Below are 22,879 nucleotides of genomic sequence, written 5' to 3' on the forward strand. Positions count from 1 at the left end.
GCGTCACACTCCATTGGCTCAGAGGTAAGGGGGCAATGGGCAGACACGTGTCCCACCTCATGGCATCTCCAGCACTTGATAGGGCCTGGTCTCCCTGGCAGGGAGTCCTTTTTAGGGCCACTTGGCCACCCGGGACCATCGCCAGTCTTTTGCCCCTGAGATACCTCTTGAGCCCTTTTCCCTCGATCAGCACCCCTCCACACTCCCCCAATCGATGGAAGTCTCTTACCAGGTGACGGCACAGACCTGGCACTCCGGGGAGGTGAAGAAGCTGCAGGAACATCACGGAGGTAGTCCTCAGTCGCTTGGAACCTCTCCACAAGGTTGACAAGTTCGTCTGCATTCTTAGGATCACCTTGTCCCACCCAGCGTTGCAGGTCAGCAGGCAGTGCTCGGAGGTAGCGATCCATCACGACCCTCTCTAGGATCTGTGCAGGAGTAGAGGTGTCTGGCTCCAACCACTTTCTTGCCAAAGGGATCAGGTCATACATCTGGGACCTCGCAGATTTGTCCAGACTGTAGTTCCAGTTGCGTACCCTCCGGGCACGGACAGCAGCGGTAACTCCTAGTCGGGCAAGTATCTCTGCTTTTAGCCGAGTATAGTCCTTGACCTCCTGCTCACTGAGGTCATAGTAGGCCTTTTGAGGTTCACCTGTTAAATAGGGCGCAATGACCTCTGCCCACTCAGCAGCTGGTAGCTTCTCTCGCTCAGCCACACGTTCAAAGACAGTTAGGTAGGCCTCAACATCGTCCTCAGCAGTCATCTTTTGCAGCGCTCGCTGCACAGCCCGTCTCACATAAAAAGTCTCTGGAGCGGCTGCCACCGCTGGCTGTGGATTAGCCTCTGCAGACGCCTCTTGCTTAGCTATCAGGAGCTCGATGAGTTTTTGTTGTTGAGCCATTGCTTGTTCATGGCGCAGGTTAGCCGCTGTCTGAGCCTGCTGCTGTTGCAAATTCACTTGCATAAACTGCTTCCACATCTCCTCCATGGCGCTTGTCTGTTTTTGGAGTGAAGTAGCAGTCTTCACCCAGGACATAAGCAGCTGTAGCCAAGTTGATACACACCGTTGCCCCTAGCAACCGTTTTTGCCCGCTCCGCAGCACCAATTGTAGGGATCTTCCCGGGGGATGGTGTGTTAGGACACAGTTCACAGCAGACGTAGATGTATAAAAGATCAACTTGGCGTTTATTTTTAGCATAAACAGTCCAGCAAACATAAATACAGCAACACCGTGCTTTTAAAAGTTCAAACAAAAGACCTACCCGTCTGGGCGCTTACTAACAGGTTGTCTCACCTATCTAACACTCGTAAACACAGCGGCCGCATAGACAGGAAGATGCAGGGCTCCTCCAAACCCACATAGGCTGTTTCCTGGCTGAGAGCCCAGACCTGCAAGCTTTTGGAAAGCTTTTACCTTCACAGGCTGATTAGGAGCAGAGCTCACCTGATCCAAAACCCGAACTGGATCGAGGGGAGGGAGTGGCAAGTCCCACTACCAAACCTACCTGCCACTCCATGTAAATCCAGGCCCGGCAAGATTAAACAACAACTCAGCAGCATAATACTGCTGAGCAACAGATCAATCCTGGACTTACCATCTCACACTACGTAGCAACCTAGGTGAGATGTACACCCCCTCGAGCACTTCTCCAGTGAGATGTCTACACTTTGTAGTGAACTTATTTCCCTTAATCAGATCAACCTGTTACCAGTTTTTAAATGTTTGTCTATGATTTATTATTTAATAAAGATTAATTTTTTCATACTTCGGGCAAATTGGCTTTGTTGTTCTTTAGTTTAGGTTTTGTATGCATTTATAGCCATACCGTACTGCTAGATTAGGAGCGCTACACAGAAGTAGAGTATAGGTACAGTACAGTTAGGGTGATCCCAATGGGAATGTTTGTACCGTTAGATTAACATTAATCCCACCCTATCACTACCATTTCTGCCCTTTACCTCATGTATACAGCTACATTATTTGTATATACATCTATACCCTGATAATCTAACCACATTGTCAGCTCACAGCATTAGAAGGATCATGTCTGCTCCCAGCTGGGGGGAACTTGCACTGACCAGCCTAGGGAGTGATAAGAGCTAAAACTGCAATAAAACTGAGTAAAATTGTAAAGTAAGGGGTTAAAATGATCTTTATTATGTAAACATCACTAGGGGATTGAGATTTGAGAATTTTCTTTTGTGGGAAAACCTCTTTAAGCAGTGGCGTAACAAGACCAAGTGGGCCCCGATGCAAACTTAGAACTGGGGCCCCCATATACCTAAGCACTCATTGCTGACCCTATACTGCACATTATTGAATTCACATATCTCATATATACACTCCACAGACATAAGCACACATACAGTATATATGCATAACACGCATAAACACATATAAACACAGCACCATATATACTCTACACACACTATATTTACGCTACACATACAAATACACACCATAAGAAACACTGAAATACATAAATATATTTATACCCACACCAATACCCACATGCCTGAACAATACTAATAATATTGCTGTAATGAGTACACCACACATACAAACATATACCAACTGGGGAAAAAACTACACATTACTATACAGCACAAAAAAATTACTTCACTCCAGGGCTACCATAAGGAAAATATAGACATCACTCACTGTGTAACTCAGTCGTAGCTCCGGAGCTTCTACCTCTGATTTGATCTGTCCTGGTCTTCATCAGTTACAGAACCTTGATGACTTCTCCGTCTGTACCTTATTGCTACAGAATTCACCACAAGACGTCTATTGCGGCTCCAGGCAGCACATCCCGAAACGGAGTCCCTAAAAACGTCACAGTCACTTACAGTATAATGTTACATGGATAATGTTACATTGAGTGGCTGGCGGTTGCGGCCTAGGCACGCTGATGTCACGGTGCTTGGTATGGGGACCGGACCGGGGACAGCCTGGCAGGTCTCCAGCAGGTGGTGTGTGCAAGAAATACGGAGGGAGAGGCTGATGTACTGAATCTCCCGAGGGCAACCCCTTTGGTGTCTGTAGTACGAGTCCCCCTGACTGTCTCTCAGTCACTCACTCCCCCTGACTGTCTCTCAGTCACTCACTCCCCCTGACTGTCTCTCAGTCACTCATTCCCCCTGACTGTCTCTCAGTCACTCACTCCCCCTGACTGTCTCTCAGTCACTCACTCCCCCTGACTGTCTCTCAGTCACTCACTCCCCCTGACTGTCTCTCAGTCACTCACTCCCCCAGACTGTCTCTCAGTCACTCACTCCCCCAGACTGTCTCTCAGTCACTCACTCCCCCAGACTGTCTCTGTCACTCACTCCCCCCGACTGTCTCTTTTTCACTCACTCTCACTAGCTGTCTCTGTGTCACTCTCCCTGGCTTTCTCTCTGTCACACACTTTCCCTGACTGTCTCTCTATCACTCACTCTCCCTGGCTGTCTCTCACTCTCCCTGCCCATCTCTATGTCTCTATCCCTATACATCTTACCTCACACATAAGTGTCTTATACTCATTGTCAATTGTAACCAATCATAGCTCAGAGCTCAGGGTGCAGTCACACATTGCAGTTAAAACTGCATCGCAATTAGTTATGAGGTGGTTTTAGGTGCAGTTTTGTCAATTTCACAGGTGAAAGACATGAACTGAATGGGTGAATTTGATTTTGAAAGAGAAAGCTGTTCCACAAATGTCATTCACCCGTTGATTTGATGTAATTTACTTGTTAAAATAAGTAATACCACCTAAAACCAACCCAAAACTAATTGCAATGCAGTGTGACTGCACCCTCATATTAGTGACCTGTATTCCACTGTATGCTTATACAGTAGGATACGTCCCCCAGGGACCCTTCTCCCCCCCCTGAATGCAGGGGTAGGAGTGTCCATGAATGAGGTGTTCCACCAGTGATGTCACTGTCCTGCTGAGCAATGTTATGTGCTTGGTGGGGCTGTAGGGAAAGATGCAATGAGCTGCATCCGCTTCCCATAGCGTACGCTGCTCAGACAGAGACTGTATGATAAAAGACTTACCATATATACTCGAGTAGAAGCCTAGTTTTTCAGTATAAAAAATGTGCTGAAAACCCAAACTCGGCTTATACTCGAGTAAAAAAAATATAGGTTTTACCAGGTTTTTGTAGTAAAATTAGGGGCCTTGGCTTACACTTGGGTAGGCTTATACTCGAGTATATATGGTAGCTTGCTACTTCTTTCCTGCTTTTTTTGGCGAACGTCTCCATTTGTCACTATTTGACATTGTATACGCTTAGGGTATACATAAACCGTGGTGTAAACCCAATCTAAGGGTGATGCCACACATGGCGTTTTTGGTCCGTTTTTAGTCCGTTTTCCCCAATTATCTTAATAGATAAACAGGTTGTAAGCAGCCAAATGCATGGTAAACTGCCAAAAACAGATGTTTAAAAACGGACCAAAAACGCCATGTGTGACATCACCCTTAGGCTTAATGCACAAACGAGTATGGGGTGAGCACTGCTCGCCCCTGCCCCTCTACCATTAAAAATACTAGCTACACGTCCTTAGATATGGCCAAAGATAGAGCAGGCTCTTTCTTTTTGCGGCTATGGCTTAAAATGGTGAGCGCTTATTGTGCTCACCATACCAAGCCGTGCGCCATAGCTGTCTATGGGGATGTATGTACTTCCCACTGACGGTTGTGCGCATGAGGCCTTATATGCAGTGTCAGCAGTGGTGTAACTTGAAGCTGATGGGCCCCAGTGCAAAATCTGTGCCAGGCCCGTGCTGCAGGGGCGTCGCAATGTCAAAAGATCCGGGGCTCGTGCCCCGGATCTTTTGGCCAGAGCCCCGGATCAGCAGGTCACTGGTCCCGCTGACCGGGGAGTTTTTCTCACTCTCATCCCTATCTGTGACGTCAGGACACAGATAGAGATGAGTAGTGTGGTGGAGCACTGAGCTGTCAGCTCCGTGCAACAATACACAGAACCGGAGATGCGATAATGTGATTACATTGCGTCTCCTGCTTGGAGCAGCTTAAGACAGCAGCCGGGAGCAGGAGACGCGATGTGATGACGTCACCGCCGATCGTCCTGCACAGAAGACTGAAAGGGTAAGGAGGGGAGACTGGTGAGAATTAGTGAATTTTTTTGGTTTATTATTAGACAGTGTGGGCATAGTTATGGACTGGGGGCATTACTGTGCACTGGAACTATTACTTTATAAAGGGGGATTTACTGTGGATGGAAGGCATTACTTTATAAAAGGGGTATTGCTAGGGGCATTACTTTATAAAGGGGGCATTACTATGGACTGGGGGCATTATTTAATAAAAGGGGCATTGCTGTGGGCTCAGGGCCTTACTCCATAAAGGGGACATTTCTAGGGACTAGGGGCATTACTTTACAAAGGGGTCATTACTGTGCACTGGAACATGACTTTATAAAAGGGGCATTGCTATGGACTGGAGACATTGCTTTATAAAGGGGACATTACTACAGACTGAGGGCATTATTTTATAAAGGGGGCATTATTTGATAAAGGGGCATTACTGTGGACTAGTAGCATTACTTTATAAATTGAGCATTCCTGTGGGCTGGGGGCATTACTCCATAAAGGGGGCATAATTGTGAACTGGGGGCATTATTTTATAAAGGGGGCATTACTATGGATTGGGGGCATTATTTTATAAAGGGGGCATTTCTATGGACTAGGAGCATTACTTTATAAAGGGGGAATTATTTTGGCCTGGAGGCATTACTATATAGAGGGGGCATTACTGTAGACCATGGATAATAATGTGGGCTGCAGGTAATTACTGTGGGCATTTTTATGTGGACTGTGGCGTGTGGACTTATTTGGTGTGAAGGCACTATTAGGCAGGGGGCTCCTTTCAGTGGACAATGTTAGGATGGGAGCCTCAATTGAGGAAGGGGAATTATTAGGAAGGGGTCACAGTGAGAGGACATTAGTGGGGTCCACAGGGATTAAGTGTGGATGGCATTATAGCATGTCAGGACATATTAATGGAACATTTATTGGGTGGGTGGCACAATTAGGGGACATTATTAAATGCAAATAACACAAGAGAGAGAGGGGTAATATAATGTATGGGACTACTGGGGGGTTGGAAGGTTATTCATAAAATGTGAGGACCACAATAAGGGTGTATTATAAAGTGTAAGGATCAAAATGGGGACGATATACTGAGTTTAAACCACAATGTGAAGTTTAATGATTGTGGGTCATTACTAAGTGTGGGGGCCATAATCAGGACAGCATTTTGCCACAATATCAGGCTTTATAAAGAATGGGGCCCACACTTGAGGTAGTGGTGGTATTTTAGAGCGCAGGAATGAGGGCTTTTTACCTACAATGGGGAACATTTTACAGTGTTTTACTAGGAAGCATTATTACTGTGTACTGGTAGTATTTTCAGGGGTACTTAAAAATACCATTTAGTACCCCTGTTGGGGGAGCAGCAGCATAACACTGTTAGGAGATCAACATGTAGGGACATAAGATGTGTTTGTGGTAAACCACACAGGTATGACGTGTTGCTGAAAGAGGAGACATGGTGATACTGGGCCTAATGGAAAAGATACAGAACAGTTACAATGCGAGGGCACATCAACTGCATTTACTGGATGGAATAAGTAGGGATTTCGCCTGTGTTTTCTCTAGCTGTATAGGTACAATTGTTTTTGCTGCAAGAACATGTACAGGAGTGGACACTTCAGAAATTATGGTACATATACATTGGGGCCCGTGCCCCGGATCTTTTGCTACCCTAGTGACGCCCCTGCCGTGCTGTAATGTATAATATGTATATGTATAAATATAGCGCACACAGATTACACAGCACTGCACAGAGTTTGCCAAATCAGCCCCTGTCCTCATGAGGCTCACAATCTAATCAACCTACCAGTATGTTTTAGGCTGCTGCCACGCGTAGCACCGGCGCGGGCCGCGGCCTGATCGCATCGGCATTTCTATGGAAACGCCTGCGATCGGGAACGAGACGCCGGTGTTTTGCGTTAATTTAATAAGTGTGGTACCAGCCTTAGAGTGAGGTAGGAAACCAGAGGACCCGGAGGAAACCCACACAAACTCGGAGAGTGCATACAAAATCTTTGCAGATGTTGACCTGAGACTTAAACCGTAATGTATGTATTATAGTACTAGTTTTCTCATATGGGAAAGCACAGCCTTATGAACCCCTAAGCCTTTTGGGCCCAGTTGTGCACCTTGTAGTCTGTGAGCTATATCCATGATAGCAGTAATATCTATGTGCAGTGTCAGCTGTACCAGGGGTGCACCTAGTACACAGTCTGTGAGCTGTATCCATGATAGCTGTATTATCTATGTGCAGTGTCAGCTGTACCAGGGGTGCACCCAGTACACAGTCTGTGAGCTATATTAATGATAGCAGTATTATCTATGTGCAGTGTCAGCTGTACCAGGGGTGCACCTAGTACACAGTCTGTGAGCTGTATCCATGATAGCTGTATTATCTATGTGCAGTGTCAGCTGTACCAGGGGTGCACCCAGTACACAGTCTGTGAGCTATATTAATGATAGCAGTATTATCTATGTGCAGTGTCAGCTGTACCAGGGGTGCACCCAGTACACAGTCTGTGAGCTATATTAATGATAGCTGTAAGATCTATGTGCAGTGTCAGCTGTACCAGGGGTGCACCTAGTACACAGTCTGTGAGCTGTATCCATGATAGCTGTATTATCTATGTGCAGTGTCAGCTGTACCAGGGGTGCACCTAGTACACAGTCTGTGAGCTGTATCCATGATAGCTGTATTATCTATGTGCAGTGTCAGCTGTACCAGGGGTGCACCCAGTACACAGTCTGTGAGCTATATTAATGATAGCAGTATTATCTATGTGCAGTGTCAGCTGTACCAGGGGTGCACCTAGTACACAGTCTGTGAGCTGTATCCATGATAGCTGTATTATCTATGTGCAGTGTCAGCAGTACTAGGGGTGTACCTAGTACACAGTCTGTGAGCTGTATCCATTATAGCTGTAAGATCTATGTGCTGTATCAGCTGTACCAGGGGTGCACCTAGTACACAGTCTGTGAGCTGTATCCATGATAGCTGTATTATCTATGTGCAGTGTCAGCTGTACCAGGGGTGCACCTAGTACACAGTCTGTGAGCTGTATCCATGATAGCTGTATTATCTATGTGCAGTGTCAGCTGTACCAGGGGTGCACCCAGTACACAGTCTGTGAGCTATATTAATGATAGCAGTATTATCTATGTGCAGTGTCAGCTGTACCAGGGGTGCACCTAGTACACAGTCTGTGAGCTGTATCCATGATAGCTGTATTATCTATGTGCAGTGTCAGCAGTACTAGGGGTGTACCTAGTACACAGTCTGTGAGCTGTATCCATGATAGCTGTAAGATCTATGTGCTGTATCAGCTGTACCAGGGGTGCACCTAGTACACAGTCTGTGAGCTGTATCCATGATAGCAGTATTATCTATGTGCAGTGTCAGCTGTACCAGGGGTGCACCTAGTACACAGTCTGTGAGCTGTATCCATGATAGCTGTATTATCTATGTGCAGTGTCAGCAGTACTAGGGGTGTACCTAGTACACAGTCTGTGAGCTGTATCCATGATAGCTGTATTATCTATGTGCAGTGTCAGCTGTATCAGGGGTGCACCTAGTACACAGTCTGTGAGCTGTATCCATGATAGCTGTAATATCTATGTGCAGTATCAGCTGTACCCTGTCTGTGCCCTTCCTCCCTGCTGTGCCCTCACCTCACCCCCGCCTCGCAGCATTTTCTCTTTCTCTCTGCTAGTCTGCACATCCTCCCACACGCGGCTCATTTGCATACGTGTTGACGCGGGGGGCGGAGCCTGAGAATCTCCCGGAGCAGACAATGGAAGTCGCGGACCGCTAGCTGGGATCCTCCATGTGAACGGCCGGGGGTGCACTAGCGGGTTATGTCAGTGAGTTGGAGCGCTCTATTCTTACATCATGGAGCCCGTGCTGTGCTCAGTGATGTCTGTGAAAAGTCACAGCTACGAGGTGACCCTGGACCCCTGCATGGCGATACTGTCCTGGAGAGAAGTGAGGCCCCGGCGGGGACGGGACAGCAGCCGAGCTGGTGAGTAAATGGTGCAGCATCACATGCTGCTGGGGCTGGTATGGCTGCCCTGGTCTGGGGGCAGGGACCTCACCTGTCAGTCTGTCCTGCTAGTGGGCCTTGTGCAGTGTGCCAGTCATCATGCACTGGTGCTATGCACTGTACTTTATCTGTACCCCTAACTATTATACTAGTGCCCTGTACCGCTAACTATTATACACAGTGGGGAGGCCATGTAGCCACATACAGTACAGTGCCCCTAACTATTATACACAGCGGGCGGTCATGTAGCCACATACAGTACAGTGTCCCTAACTATTATACACAGGGAGGGCCATGTAGCCACATACAGTACAGTGCCCCTAACTATTATACACAGTGGGGAGGCCATGTAGCCACATACAGTACAGTGCCCCTAACTATTATACACAGCGGGCGGTCATGTAGCCACATACAGTACAGTGTCCCTAACTATTATACACAGGGAGGGCCATGTAGCCACATACAGTACAGTGCCCCTAACTATTATACACAGTGGGGAGGCCATGTAGCCACATACAGTACAGTGCCCCTAACTATTATACACAGTGGGGAGGCCATGTAGCCACATACAGTACAGTGCCCCTAACTATTATACACAGTGGGGAGGCCATGTAGCCACATACAGTACAGTGCCCCTAACTATTATACACAGCGGGCGGTCATGTAGCCACATAAAGTACAGTGTCCCTAACTATTATACACAGGGGGGGCCATGTAGCCACATACAGTACAGTGCCCCTAACTATTATACACAGCGGGTGGTCATGTAGCCACATACAGTACAGTGCCCCTAACTATTATACACAGGGGGGGGCCATGCAGCCACATACAGTACAGTGCCCCTAACTATTATACACAGCGGGGGGGGGGGGGGGGGTGGAGGCCATGTAGCCGCATACAGTACAGTGCCCCTAACTATTATACACAGCGGGGGCCATGTAGCCACATACAGTACAGTGTCCCTAACTATTATACACAGGGGGGGCCATGTAGCCACATACAGTACAGTGTCCCTAACTATTATACACAGGGGGGGCCATGTAGCCACATACAGTACAGTGCCCCTAACTATTATACACAGCGGGTGGTCATGTAGCCACATACAGTACAGTGTCCCTAACTATTATACACAGGGGGGGCCATGTAGCCACATACAGTACAGTGCCCCTAACTATTATACACAGGGGGGGCGGTCATGTAGCCACATACAGTACAGTGTCCCTAACTATTATACACAGGGGGGCCATGTAGCCACATACAGTACAGTGTCCCTAACTATTATACACAGGGGGGGCCATGTAGCCACATACAGTACAGTGTCCCTAACTATTATACACAGGGGGGGCCATGCAACCACATACAGTACAGTGCCCCTAACTATTATACACAGCGGGGGGGGGGGGGGGGGGAGCCATGTAGCCACATACAGTACAGTGCCCCTAACTATTATACACAGCGGGTGGTCATGTAGCCACATACAGTACAGTGCCCCTAACTATTATACACAGGGGGGGCCATGCAGCCACATACAGTACAATGCCCCTAACTATTATACACAGCGGGGGGTGGGGGGGGGAGGCCATGTAGCCACATACAGTACAGTGCCCCTAACTATTATACACAGGGGGGGCCATGTAGCCACATACAGTACAGTGTCCCTAACTATTATACACAGGGGGGGTCATGTAGCCACATACAGTACAGTGTCCCTAACTATTATACACAGGGGGGCCATGCAGCCACATACAGTACAGTGCCCCCAACTATTATACACAGCGGGGGGCCATGCAGCCACATACAGTACAGTGCCCCTAACTATTATATACAGCGGGGGCCTTGTAGCCACATACAGTACAGTGCCCCTAACTATTATACACAGCGGGTGGTCATGTAGCCACATACAGTACAGTGCCCCTAACTATTATACACAGCGGGTGGTCATGTAGCCACATACAGTACAGTGCCCCTAACTATTATACACAGCGGGGGCCATGTAGCCACATACAGTACAGTCCCCCTAACTATTATACACAGCGGGTGGTCATGTAGCCACATACAGTACAGTGCCCCTAACTATTATACACAGGGGGGGCCATGCAGCCACATACAGTACAATGCCCCTAACTATTATACACAGCGGGGGGGGGGGGGGAGGCCATGTAGCCACATACAGTACAGTGTCCCTAACTATTATACACAGGGGGGGCCATGTAGCCACATACAGTACAGTGTCCCTAACTATTATACTCAGGGGGGGCCATGTAGCCACATACAGTACAGTGTCCCTAACTATTATACATAGCGGGGGCCATGTAGCCACATACAGTACAGTGTCCCTAACTATTATACACAGGGGGGGCCATGTAGCCACATACAGTACAGTGCCCCTAACTATTATACACAGGGGGGGCGGTCATGTAGCCACATACAGTACAGTGTCCCTAACTATTATACACAGGGGGGCCATGCAGCCACATACAGTACAGTGCCCCTAACTATTATACACAGGGGGCGGTCATGTAGCCACATACAGTACAGTGTCCCTAACTATTATACACAGGGGGGCCATGTAACCACATACAGTACAGTGCCCCTAACTATTATACACAGCGGGGGGCCATGCAGCCACATACAGTACAGTGCCCCTAACTATTATACACAGCGGGTGGTCATGTAGCCACATACAGTACAGTGCCCCTAACTATTATACACAGGGGGGGGCCATGCAGCCACATACAGTACAGTGCCCCTAACTATTATACACAGCGGGTGGTCATGTAGCCACATACAGTACAGTGCCCCTAACTATTATACACAGGGGGGCCATGCAGCCACATACAGTACAGTGCCCCTAACTATTATACACAGGGGGCGGTCATGTAGCCACATACAGTACAGTGTCCCTAACTATTATACACAGGGGGGCCATGCAGCCACATACAGTACAGTGCCCCTAACTATTATACACAGCGGGTGGTCATGTAGCCACATACAGTACAGTGCCCCTAACTATTATACACAGGGGGGCCATGCAGCCACATACAGTACAGTGCCCCTAACTATTATACACAGGGGGCGGTCATGTAGCCACATACAGTACAGTGTCCCTAACTATTATACACAGGGGGGGCCATGTAACCACATACAGTACAGTGCCCCTAACTATTATACACAGCGGGGGGCCATGCAGCCACATACAGTACAGTGCCCCTAACTATTATACACAGCGGGTGGTCATGTAGCCACATACAGTAAGTGCCCCTAACTATTATACACAGCGGGTGGTCATGTAGCCACATACAGTACAGTGCCCCTAACTATTATACACAGCGGGGGCCATGCAGCCACATACAGTACAGTGCCCCTAACTATTATACACAGCGGGGGGGGGGGGGGCATGTAGCCACATACAGTACAGTGCCCCTAACTATTATACACAGGGGGGGCCATGCAACCACATATAATACAGTGTCCCTAACTATTATACACAGGGGGGGGGGGTCATGTAGCCACATACAGTACAGTGCCCCTAACTATTATACACAGTGGGGAGGCCATGTAGTCACATACAGTACAGTGCCCTGACTATTATACACAGCGGGGGCCAAGTAGCCACATACAGTTCAGTGACCTGTGCCCCTAACTTATATACCCGGGGGTGAGGAGCATGTAGCCACATACAGTTCAGTGCCCTGTGCCCCTCATTTATATACCTGGGGGGGGGGGCATGTAGCCACATACGGTACAGGGCCCTCTGCTCCTAACTTCTATACACAGCAGGGGGGGGGGGGGGGTCATGTAGCCACATACAGTACAATGCCCTATTATACACAGCGGGGGTCATGTGGCCACATACAGTACAGTGCCCTGTTATACACAGCGGGGGCCATCTAGCCACATACAGTGCCCTGTTATACACAGCGGGGGCCATCTAGCCACATACAGTGCCATGTGCCCTGTTATACACAGCGGGGGGCCATGTAGCCGCATGTAACACTTGTTGGTAGAAGTTCCTAGCCTCTAAGATGAGATGATGGTGAATGTCAACTCTGGAAACACTTAGTTGCTTTTATTGTAGTTTACATGTGGTTCAGTTGTGGCACCAGGGATGTCAGGGCATTACTTGGGTGAGCTGTCTTGTTGTGTTACTTTTAAGTAGTCGGTTGTGAGTTGTTCTTTTCTTTCTCTTAATGTGTATCTTTACTATCTCATTGTGGTCCACGATGGAAGAATTAGCTGATGGGAGCGCCGTTGTGAGCGTGTGCGTATATGCACCAAAATTTGAGACTTAAAAAAAAAAACAAATCACAATTTCAAATCTTGGATCTGGTGATAACAGGGAACACACCAGAAAAATAAACCGTGGAAAACTCTGAAGGGAGATTGCTTTAGGTACAAAAAAAAGTCTCAATAAAGGGTCATTATAAGTCGCAAATGAAGAAGAAAAAGCAAAGCCAAAAATTAGATACACGTGCTTCACAAAGTTTAAATACTGAATTCTAAGGAAAGATCCTCTTATTAGCTAAATACATTAATCTTTAAAAAAGGAGGAGAAATATTTGACTTTTTAAAAGGAACCTGTCAGCAGATATTGACCTAATAAGCCACAACCAATATGTTTCAAAGCAGCTGAACACCTTCCAGATTATGTTTCTTTCATGATCCAGTGTGGTGGCATCATCCAGAAAATCTACTTTACCGACATGTAAACTGGTTGTATAAAGTGAAGGAGGACACTAAAGTGAAGCCCTCTTCCTCAGAAAGCCCCCTGCACTGTAATTGATGGTCCTACATCCAGAGGCATCACTAACCAGGTCTCTTAAAGTCAGATGCATAATGTCAATCACAGAGGAGGCGGCGATCAGAGCTCCCCCACCTCGACTTCAGTGTTAAACTCTCCACCTCCGTGACTTTATGCAACCAATTTACTTCTCACTTCAAACTTTATTTTCTGGATCACACTGGGACATGAAAGAAACAAAAAGTAGATTGTTACACTCTTTGACAATATTCTGGAAGTGGTTTATTAGGACAATATTGCTCATGACAGGTTCCCTTTAAGTGGAAAACTGTAGCAAAGAGGTATAACATTTCTTGGTGGTAACAATTTTGCATTTCTTCAGACACGGCCAATACATAGTAGAAAAGGGCAGTGGTTGTAGCTGGTGCTCATATAACCAGCCCTTACTTACGTAACTCTCGTATTTACATGCTCTACAGATTCGGCTCCTATTACAGCAGAGCAGCTGACTGAAAACACCAGAACATTTGTAATAGCAGTCATGAAAAAGGAACAGAATAGATCAACTGCTGATTTTGCACATGACGAACCTTAGTGTTGGTGTGAATGCCATTACTACAAACAAAAATGACATCACATGGATTAATCTATAAATTAATCTACTGCATATGTCTGTTGTGACTGCAACCTTATAAGGGTTATCCATAGATTTTAAAACATACTTTTTTCTTCCAAAAAATGCTCCTCTCATGACAATGGTTTGTGCTGGTTTTGCAGATCAGCTCTATAGAAATAAGTGCAGCTTTGTTGCAATACTACCCCTTGTCAGGAGAGGAGCTGTTTTTGGCAGGAAGCAGCCATGTTTTTCAACCTTCAAAAACAAATCATCTCTTGTTTGCTGGTTAGGTGATAATGTGGAGACTAGAACAGGCTTCCCTTGGCCTGAACGTAGCAGCAGATAGGGCATGTGTGCTTTATTTCTTTGGGACTGACGATTTACATACATGGTACATGTTTATCTAGTCGTTTTTAGATATATTTTGAGAAAAACTTAACGAAAGTAAAAACACTTATACTCAATGCTAGTAATATGTAAAGCAATCGTGTGTGTGACTTAGCTTTTTCTTGTGTGCGCAAGTTAATTCTTTTTTTCCACTGTTAGCTTTTGGTTCACCTTTGAACACAATTTTCTATACAGATACAACCTGCATAAAAAGCTGAGTAAGTCTGTGATTTTATTGCATTACATACCTTGTCCTGAATGACATCAGATTATGATGCAGTACCTGCCTAACGCATCACAGAGATTGCTGGCACATTTAATGTTTGAGGCCTGCAGAGATGTACATTTTGTAGTAACCTTGTTTACACAAATAGAACTGTTGCAGCAAGTGTTGGCTCAGTCTGTTCAGAAATTCATGGAAACATTTCTTAACTTTTCCCTTAGGGTGAAGACACACATGGCGTTTTTGGGCCGTTTTTTACTAAGTGCGTTTTCAGATCGTTAAAAACGCATGCGTTAAATTTGAAATTGCGCAATGAAAAACTGACAAAAACGCATGCGTTTTCAAAAACCGCATGCGTTTTTTTTAACGCATGCGTTTTTAACGATCTGAAAACGCACTTAGTAAAAACGGCCCAAAAACGCCATGTGTGTCTTCACCCTCAAAGAGTATCTCTGCTAAGGCTAGATTCACACCACTTGTATTATTTTTTCATCTGCTCAGTGTACATGCCAGGAGAGCATCGTTTTTTTTTTTCCTTCAACTGTCTTAACAGTATGCAACATGGAAATGCAGCAGGCTGTATTTTTCCATTCTGTTCCCTCCTGCTGAGTGACATATATGCTCAGCGGAGGCCATTGAAGCCTTTGGGAGCTGGATCCAGCATTATTGTATTGCCACCGGCCTCCACGAGTGTAGGCTCAAGGGGATTCCTCTGTGATGTCACCGTCCATAGAAGGACAGTGACATCGATCTGGAGACGACCTGAACATCGGCAGCAGCCAATCAACGACTGCAGTTGCCAATGTTCACCCCTCTCCCTGCATTCATTAGGGGAGACACTGGGTGCCACACATGGTGTTTTTGGTCTGTTTTTTAACGCATGTGTTTTTTTTACTGTTTACCATGTGTTTGGCTGCTTTGAACCTGTTTAGGTTCTTAGCAGCCAAACGCATGGTAAACTGTCAAAAACGTTTTTTAAACGGACTGAAAACTCATGCTTAAAAAACGTCATGTGTGGCATCACCCTAAGACTGGTGGTTCAAATGACAGTCTTCATACATACCTGTCACTGTGAGACGTCTGTCTATGTTGTAAGGACACGTTAGTAAACTGCCCAACGTGCCCTCACAAGGTAGGCAAAAAAAACAAGGTGTGAATTCGGCCTAAGAACTTCATTTGCAGTTTATAGCAGTGTTTTAACCCCTTAAGGACGCAGCCTGTTTGCAGGTTAAGGCTCGCAACTTTTTTTTGAAATTTGACCTGCGTCTCTTTATATGGTTATAACTTTTGAACACTGTTACTTATCAAAGCGATTCTGATATTGTTTTTTCCCCACATGTTGTACTTCATTTTAGTGGTAAATTTTGGCTGATACGTTTTGCGTTTATTTACAAAAAAAAGAAAAAAGTGATGAATTTTTAGAAAAATTTGCCATTTTCGAAATTCAAAATCACCGCGTTTTCAGGCAGATAGATTTACCACCTAAATAACTTGCAGAATAACATTTCCCATTTGTCTACTTTACATTTTCATAATTTTTGAAATGTTTGGATCATTTATTTTGACGTCACGCGGCCTACAAATCGAATAGCGCTTTTCCGTATTTTCGGAATTGACTATTTTGGGGATAAATACTGTTTGAAATCAAATTTTACATATTTAGCAACAAAACCACCTATATAACCAACCCATTTTCAAATCTGCACCCCTCAAACTATCAGAAACAGCATTTACAAAGATTGTTAACCCCTTGAGATCTTCATAGTAATTGAATCAAAATGGCGGTGAAATTTAGAATGGTCAAATTTTGTCGGTTATACGTTCATCTAGCCCTAAAATTTACACATTTCCAAAAGATAAAAAGAGAAAACTCACCATAAAATTTGTTCTACAATTTCTCCTGAGTGCAGCGACCCCCCACATGTGGACATTACTTGTGTTATGGGGGCACAGCAAGGCGCAGAAGGGAAGGAGCACCCTGCAGCTGCCAGGATTTTAGTTTCCTCGTTGCCCCCTTTTGAAGGCTATAACATTTTCGCTTTACCGTTATTTGGGCCATGTGACGGCATTTTTTTTGCGGGATGAGATGCTTTTTCCAGTGTTACCATTTTGGGGTTGGTATCACCTATTGTTGAAAATTTTGGAACTTTTTTTGAGGTCATGAGTAGAAAAGCATCAATTCTGTACTGGATTTTTTACTTTTTTTTTTTTTTGTGTTCACCGTATAGCCTAAAAATCCTGTTATCTTTATTCTATGGGTCGATACAATTACGGGGATACCAGACATGAATATTTTTTCTTATGTTTTACTAAATTTGCCAAATAAAACCCTAATGTGGGGAAAAATCTATCATTTTTGCATCGCCGTCTTCCAAGTGGCATAACATTGTTACGTTTTTGGCTACAGAGCTGGTTGATGGCTTGTTTTTTGCGGGACATGTTTTTCTTTGCAACAATATCATTCTGGAGTACATATGTTTTGTTGATCACTTTTTATTGCATTTTTAGTGGGATATAATAGGTAAAAATCATAATTTTTGGCGGGTTTTTAACGTTTTTTTTTTACGGCGTTCATCATATGGGTTCAATAGTTATTTAGTTTTATTCTATGGATTGTTACGGACGCGGTGATACTATATATGTGGGGTTTGTGTTATGATTTAGACTTTTTTGAGTGTTATATGTCTCTTTATATGTTTTGGGGCTTATGGGCATTTTTAGTGATTTATAAAGTAATTTTTTATTGAAAAACATTTTTTTTACATTTTTTTACATGATCCACCATGGGATATGAACAAGCAATCATCTGATTGCTTGTTCTTGATAATACTCTGCAATACTAATGTATTGCAGGGTATTATCAGTGCCAGCCTATGCAGATGCATAGGCTGACACTTTGCCTTTAAGATGACGTCACAGACGCCATCTTAAAGGTAAAGCCTCCAGGCTTCTCTGGGGTCCCGATCGGACCCCAGAGGTGCCAAAACAGCAATCGGCCCCCCCGAAAACGGTGCGGGGGGGCCGATTGTGATGTAAAGACCCCCAGAAGGCAGGTTAAATGCCGCGGTCGCGTTGACCGCGGCATTTAACGGGTTAAACACCCGCGATCGGAGCCCACTCCGACCGCGGGTGTTAGCCGGGGATGTCAACGGTAGATTACCGTTGAAATCCCGCGGCTAACGATGCCGGTTCGGCTGCTATACAGCGCTGAACCGGCATCGTCTCTGCGCAGTAGCTGTACTGCGCTGAGCGCTATTCGCGGGACTCAGCGCAGTACAGCTACGGCGCAGAGCGCTAAGGGGTTAATGTAAATGTATGTGCTTCATCCTTCAGTTGACTAATTCAGCAATTGTGCAACTTCTGGAATTGGCCGCACTGTATTTGCTAGTACATTTATAGTGGGAAGCTGCTTATTTATAGGTGAAAATGTTATAAAAAGTTGGAACTGCACATGGGGGGAGTGGGTTATTAAAAGAAAAAAAAAAATTTTGAGAGCAGAAGTGTTCTAGTTACCGATTGCAACCAATCAGAGCTCAGTTTTCATTTGTCCACAACTGTTTATAAAATTACAGCTGAGCTCTGATTGGTTTCTATGAGCAAGTAGAACCGTTTTACCTCAGACATTTCTGATAAATGTCCCCCGTAATTTTTGTACCATGGTTTACCTCAGATACGGTAGCACTGCGTCTATATAAAGATGGATGCAATTCCATGTGCTACTTTCATTTCACTGCCACGTTGCACACTAAATGTAAAGCTGCACTACTATATTTCCAGTTGTTTGTAATCTTTTTCCTATGTAGAGGGAATGACACCTGTTCCTTGTAGCTGGGGACTGTACAGATAGCAGGAGTTGCCTTTCACTTTCCTTCAGCATGCCACTTACTGTTTGTATACACTGCAGCAAAACATATGTTAGAGCACTCCATAAAGAAACCGTAGCAGCTGTAAACACACCCAGCACAATATTACTCCTACATTAGGACAGGATGCTGGGATCAATCATGCACACAAACCGATTTACCTCAGGTGATACAGCTGTGGTTTTTGTGTCTAGCTCATGTCCTCTATGCACTTAATGGAAACCTACCACTTGAAGTGGCAGGTTTCAGAAGAAAACACCGAGCACCAGCTCAGGCTGAGCTGGTGCCGGTGCTTATTTTTGTTAGTGTTTTAAACCGCGGTATCGCGGTTTAACCGCTTAAGAACGCAGGGTTTTTCGGCTGATTTCTCGCTCTCCAACTTCAAAAATCCATTACTTTTTCACTTTTACGTGTACAGACCTATGTGAGGGCTTATTTTGTGCGTAACAAATTTTACTTTCCCGTGATGTTATTTATTTTAACATGCCATGTACTGCGAAGCTGAAAAAAAATTCCAAATGTGGAAAAATTCAAAAAAAAACGCACGTGCGTCACATTCTTGTGGGCTCAGTTTTTACGACTTTCACTCTTCGCTCCAAATAACATGCCTACTTTATTCTTTGGTTCGGTGTGATCACGGTGATACCAAATTTATACAGGTTTTATTGTGTTTTAATACATTTTCAAAAATTAAACGAATGTGTAACCATTTTTATATTTTGATAGATCGGGCATTTTGGGATGCGGCGATACCTAATATGTCAGTGATTTTTACTGTTTGTTATGTTTTATATCCGTTCTAGGGAAAGGGGGGTGATTTGAACTTTTAATATTTTATTTTTTTTTATTTTTTAGACTTTTTCTTTTCTTTTTTTTTTCACTATTTTTTAGACCATCTAGGGTACATTAACCCTAGATGGTCAGATCGCTCCTACCATATACTGCAATACTACAATATTGCAATATATTTTTGCAGGTCATACATTACAATGAGCCACTAGCTCATTGTAACGAACCTGCATAAGCCATGTAGCCTTGTGTCAAAAGAAGACCCGAGGCTACCATGGTAACTGATCGCCGCCCCCCGATGACGTTCGGGGGCATGGCGATGGGAAAAAAAATGGCGGCGCCGGCGACTTTGCCGGCGGTGTTTAGAGGGTTAATAGCCGCGATCGGTGCAAGCACCGACCGCGGTTATTAGCGGTGGGGGTTTTGTGCAAAATGCAAAAACCCCCACCTCTGTATGAAGAGGACTCAGCCCGTGAGCCCTCTTCATACATCCCTTATACCTCTGCGCCGTAGAGCTACGGCGCAGAGCGTTAAGGGGTTAAAACACTTTTTAAACTGTATAGCGCAACCATGTGCGCGACCGTGCGCGCGGCTACGCATGGTAAGCGCCGAGCGCGTACCTCCCTGCGCCGGCTATACAGTTTAAAAAGTGTTTTAAACCGCGATACCGCGGTTTAAAACACTAACAAAAATAAGCTCCGGCACCAGCTCAGCCTGAGCTGGTGCTCGGTGTTTTCTTCTGGAACCTGCCACTTCAAGTAGGTTTCCTTTAACTCTGGCATGTGTTTGAGCCTGGTGCCCCTGAGTAAAAGCTTGGTGCCGTTCGTGGGCATTGTTTTTTTTTTTTTATTATTATTTATTTTTTAAATCAAACTAGTTTTTTTTTTTTTTTAATTTCATAGCATAAACAATTACATACAGTAACATTTCATTATAGTCAGTCATATACACTTCATAAGGAGAGCTCGCCAATACAGTTAGTGTTAAAAATGCATGCGTTTTTTTGAAAATGCATACGTTTTTGTCTGGTTTTCCTAATTATCTTAATTAAAAACTGACAAAAATGCATGCGTTGTTTAACGGACTAAAAACACATGACTAAAAATGGGTTCAAAATGCCACGTGTGACTCCACCCTAAGGCTGCAATACAGGTTCCACACTGCACGCACTTTATGCTTATGGACTTGTCACATCTACAAGTAGTCAATTTTTTCTGAATAAAAACTAGGTATGAATGGCTTCTTAGTTATAGCTTTGTATAATATATATGGTCAGGGTCAAAAGTCATACACAAACAAACCAATAATATATTCAAAAGAAGTATGCTATAAGACCCAAATTCAAAATATAAACAAATTTATTTGTACCGTGGTACACCACAACACAAAAACACATATAAAAACAATTAAAAAGTGTGGAAAACACACAAACACAATGCAGCAGGAAGACCTAGCATATGGTGATGCTGGTCCTCCTGACAGCCACCAGCTCCCCCTACTCTCAGCGACCTCTCTAACTACATGTATATCATAACAGTATAAACTGAAAAATGATGGCAATACATAAAACAAAGATGGCAAAACCCAAACAAACAACGGTATAAAGGTATGGAGTACTCAATTGACAATAGAGCCAAATCACTATTTGAAAATTAATAATATGAAAAAATGCTGATAGGTCAATAAGGGTATTTACCTGTCATGTAAAGGATCCAAACCAAGGAGAGGTTAGGGGAAGCTGGGGCACAAAGCCCCACGCGTATCACCAACCAACTGTCTTCCTCAAGAGTCAAGGGGCCATTAAAGATTTTCTTGAGCGGAGGTGTACAATAGGACGCTTTGTGGAAAAAAAGAGATATACACGTAATGCAAAGTTTGTTTTCTTTCCCCAATAGTAATCTGGTTGAACCACATTTTAAAATCTTTTTTTAATATGTAGCTGATTTTTTTTTTTTTGAGGCTGCATGCACACATTCCATCCTTCACTGGACCACAAGCAGAGCCCCACCAGGAACAGTAGAGGAACTTTGGACACTCTACTCCGCGTCCTTAACTTGACATGTATAATAGGAGTCAGGATACAGAATGGAGTGACAAGAGAGGACAAGGGAGCAATGAGAACCTCAAAGCTACCCAGCCTCCTGTATCAATGAACACTTCAGTTATGATACATCAGTTATGGAAGTGCTCATTGGACTCTGTCAGCAGGGTGCGGACTGCAACTAATGTGGGTTGTGCATCCCCAATCTAGGCTCCTAGTTGAAATGAATAAATTAATGGAGCTGCACTTTATGTACACGTTCAGTAGTAAAACTCCTCTGCTACAGGTTAGGGTACGTTCACACGGTGGCATACCGCTGTGCACTGTAGAGGAGGAGGAGGTGATTCCCCCCTATCCCCCATAGAAAACAGTGGTACACGGGGAAATATAGAGCATGCTCCATCTTTTGTCAGTGTACGGCGCCATACACTTGTGGCACTTTATTGCCACCGGGCCGCCATTGCAGTTTATGGGGACGTATACGCGGCCGTATATACATCCCCCTCGCCCCCCAGATGACCGTGGGAATGCTCCCTTAGAGGATAAAGACTCTGGGAAGTTATGCCTGCATTTATGTCGGCACTGCTAGAGTGACAAAGAATACAGGGCTGTGGAGTCGGAAGTTTTACCGAGTCCACAGCTATGTTTTTAAGTATATTCCAGTTTTTGAATTTCAGAAGTTTTCTTTTTGAACTTAATAGTAACCAAGGTATCCAAGGCAATGCTGAGGAATCAATGGCAAACCAATGAAAGAGAGAAAATTTGGTAAGTGAAGCATGTAGCGCAAAAGATGAGTGATACATCACTTTCCTCTAGATAAATAAGGTGTCCAAAGTGGTCATCAAATGCCTTCTTACTTTCTTATAAAAGACATGTCTGTAGTTGGGGCTTTTGATTTGCTGTTAAAATTCAGTTCTGTATCATCTTTCTTTAGTAGTTACATTAGTGTACCTTTGTATAAGCTACTTTTTAAGAAGTGTTCATTATACAATTTTATCAATGACTGTTCTCAATCTGTATTTCAGAGTTTGTATTATGTTTTTCTCTTTTCTTCCCAAAAGATAGCCAGATCG

At 44.7% G+C, this 22,879-nt stretch overlaps 1 protein-coding gene and 1 long non-coding RNA gene across 2 annotated transcripts in view; one reads left to right on the forward strand and one right to left on the reverse strand.

The window, feature by feature from the left end:
- LOC140126986 (uncharacterized) overlaps positions 1-8,857 on the reverse strand; it is a 56,487-nt gene extending 47,630 nt beyond the window's left edge. Inside the window, exons 1-2 of the long non-coding RNA XR_011854936.1 lie at positions 8,776-8,857; positions 2,665-2,829 (exon numbers count right to left, since the gene is read on the reverse strand). This is a non-coding gene — a long non-coding RNA (uncharacterized lncRNA). The remainder of the gene's footprint in view (positions 1-2,664; positions 2,830-8,775) is intronic.
- CERK (ceramide kinase) overlaps positions 8,839-22,879 on the forward strand; it is a 72,357-nt gene continuing 58,316 nt past the window's right edge. Inside the window, exon 1 of the mRNA XM_072147092.1 lies at positions 8,839-9,125. Within this exon, the coding sequence (XP_072003193.1) occupies positions 8,996-9,125 (130 nt within the window). The 5' untranslated portion in view covers positions 8,839-8,995. The remainder of the gene's footprint in view (positions 9,126-22,879) is intronic.

Source organism: Engystomops pustulosus, chromosome 4 (assembly GCF_040894005.1).
Source record: "Engystomops pustulosus chromosome 4, aEngPut4.maternal, whole genome shotgun sequence".
NCBI lineage: Eukaryota > Metazoa > Chordata > Amphibia > Anura > Leptodactylidae > Engystomops > Engystomops pustulosus.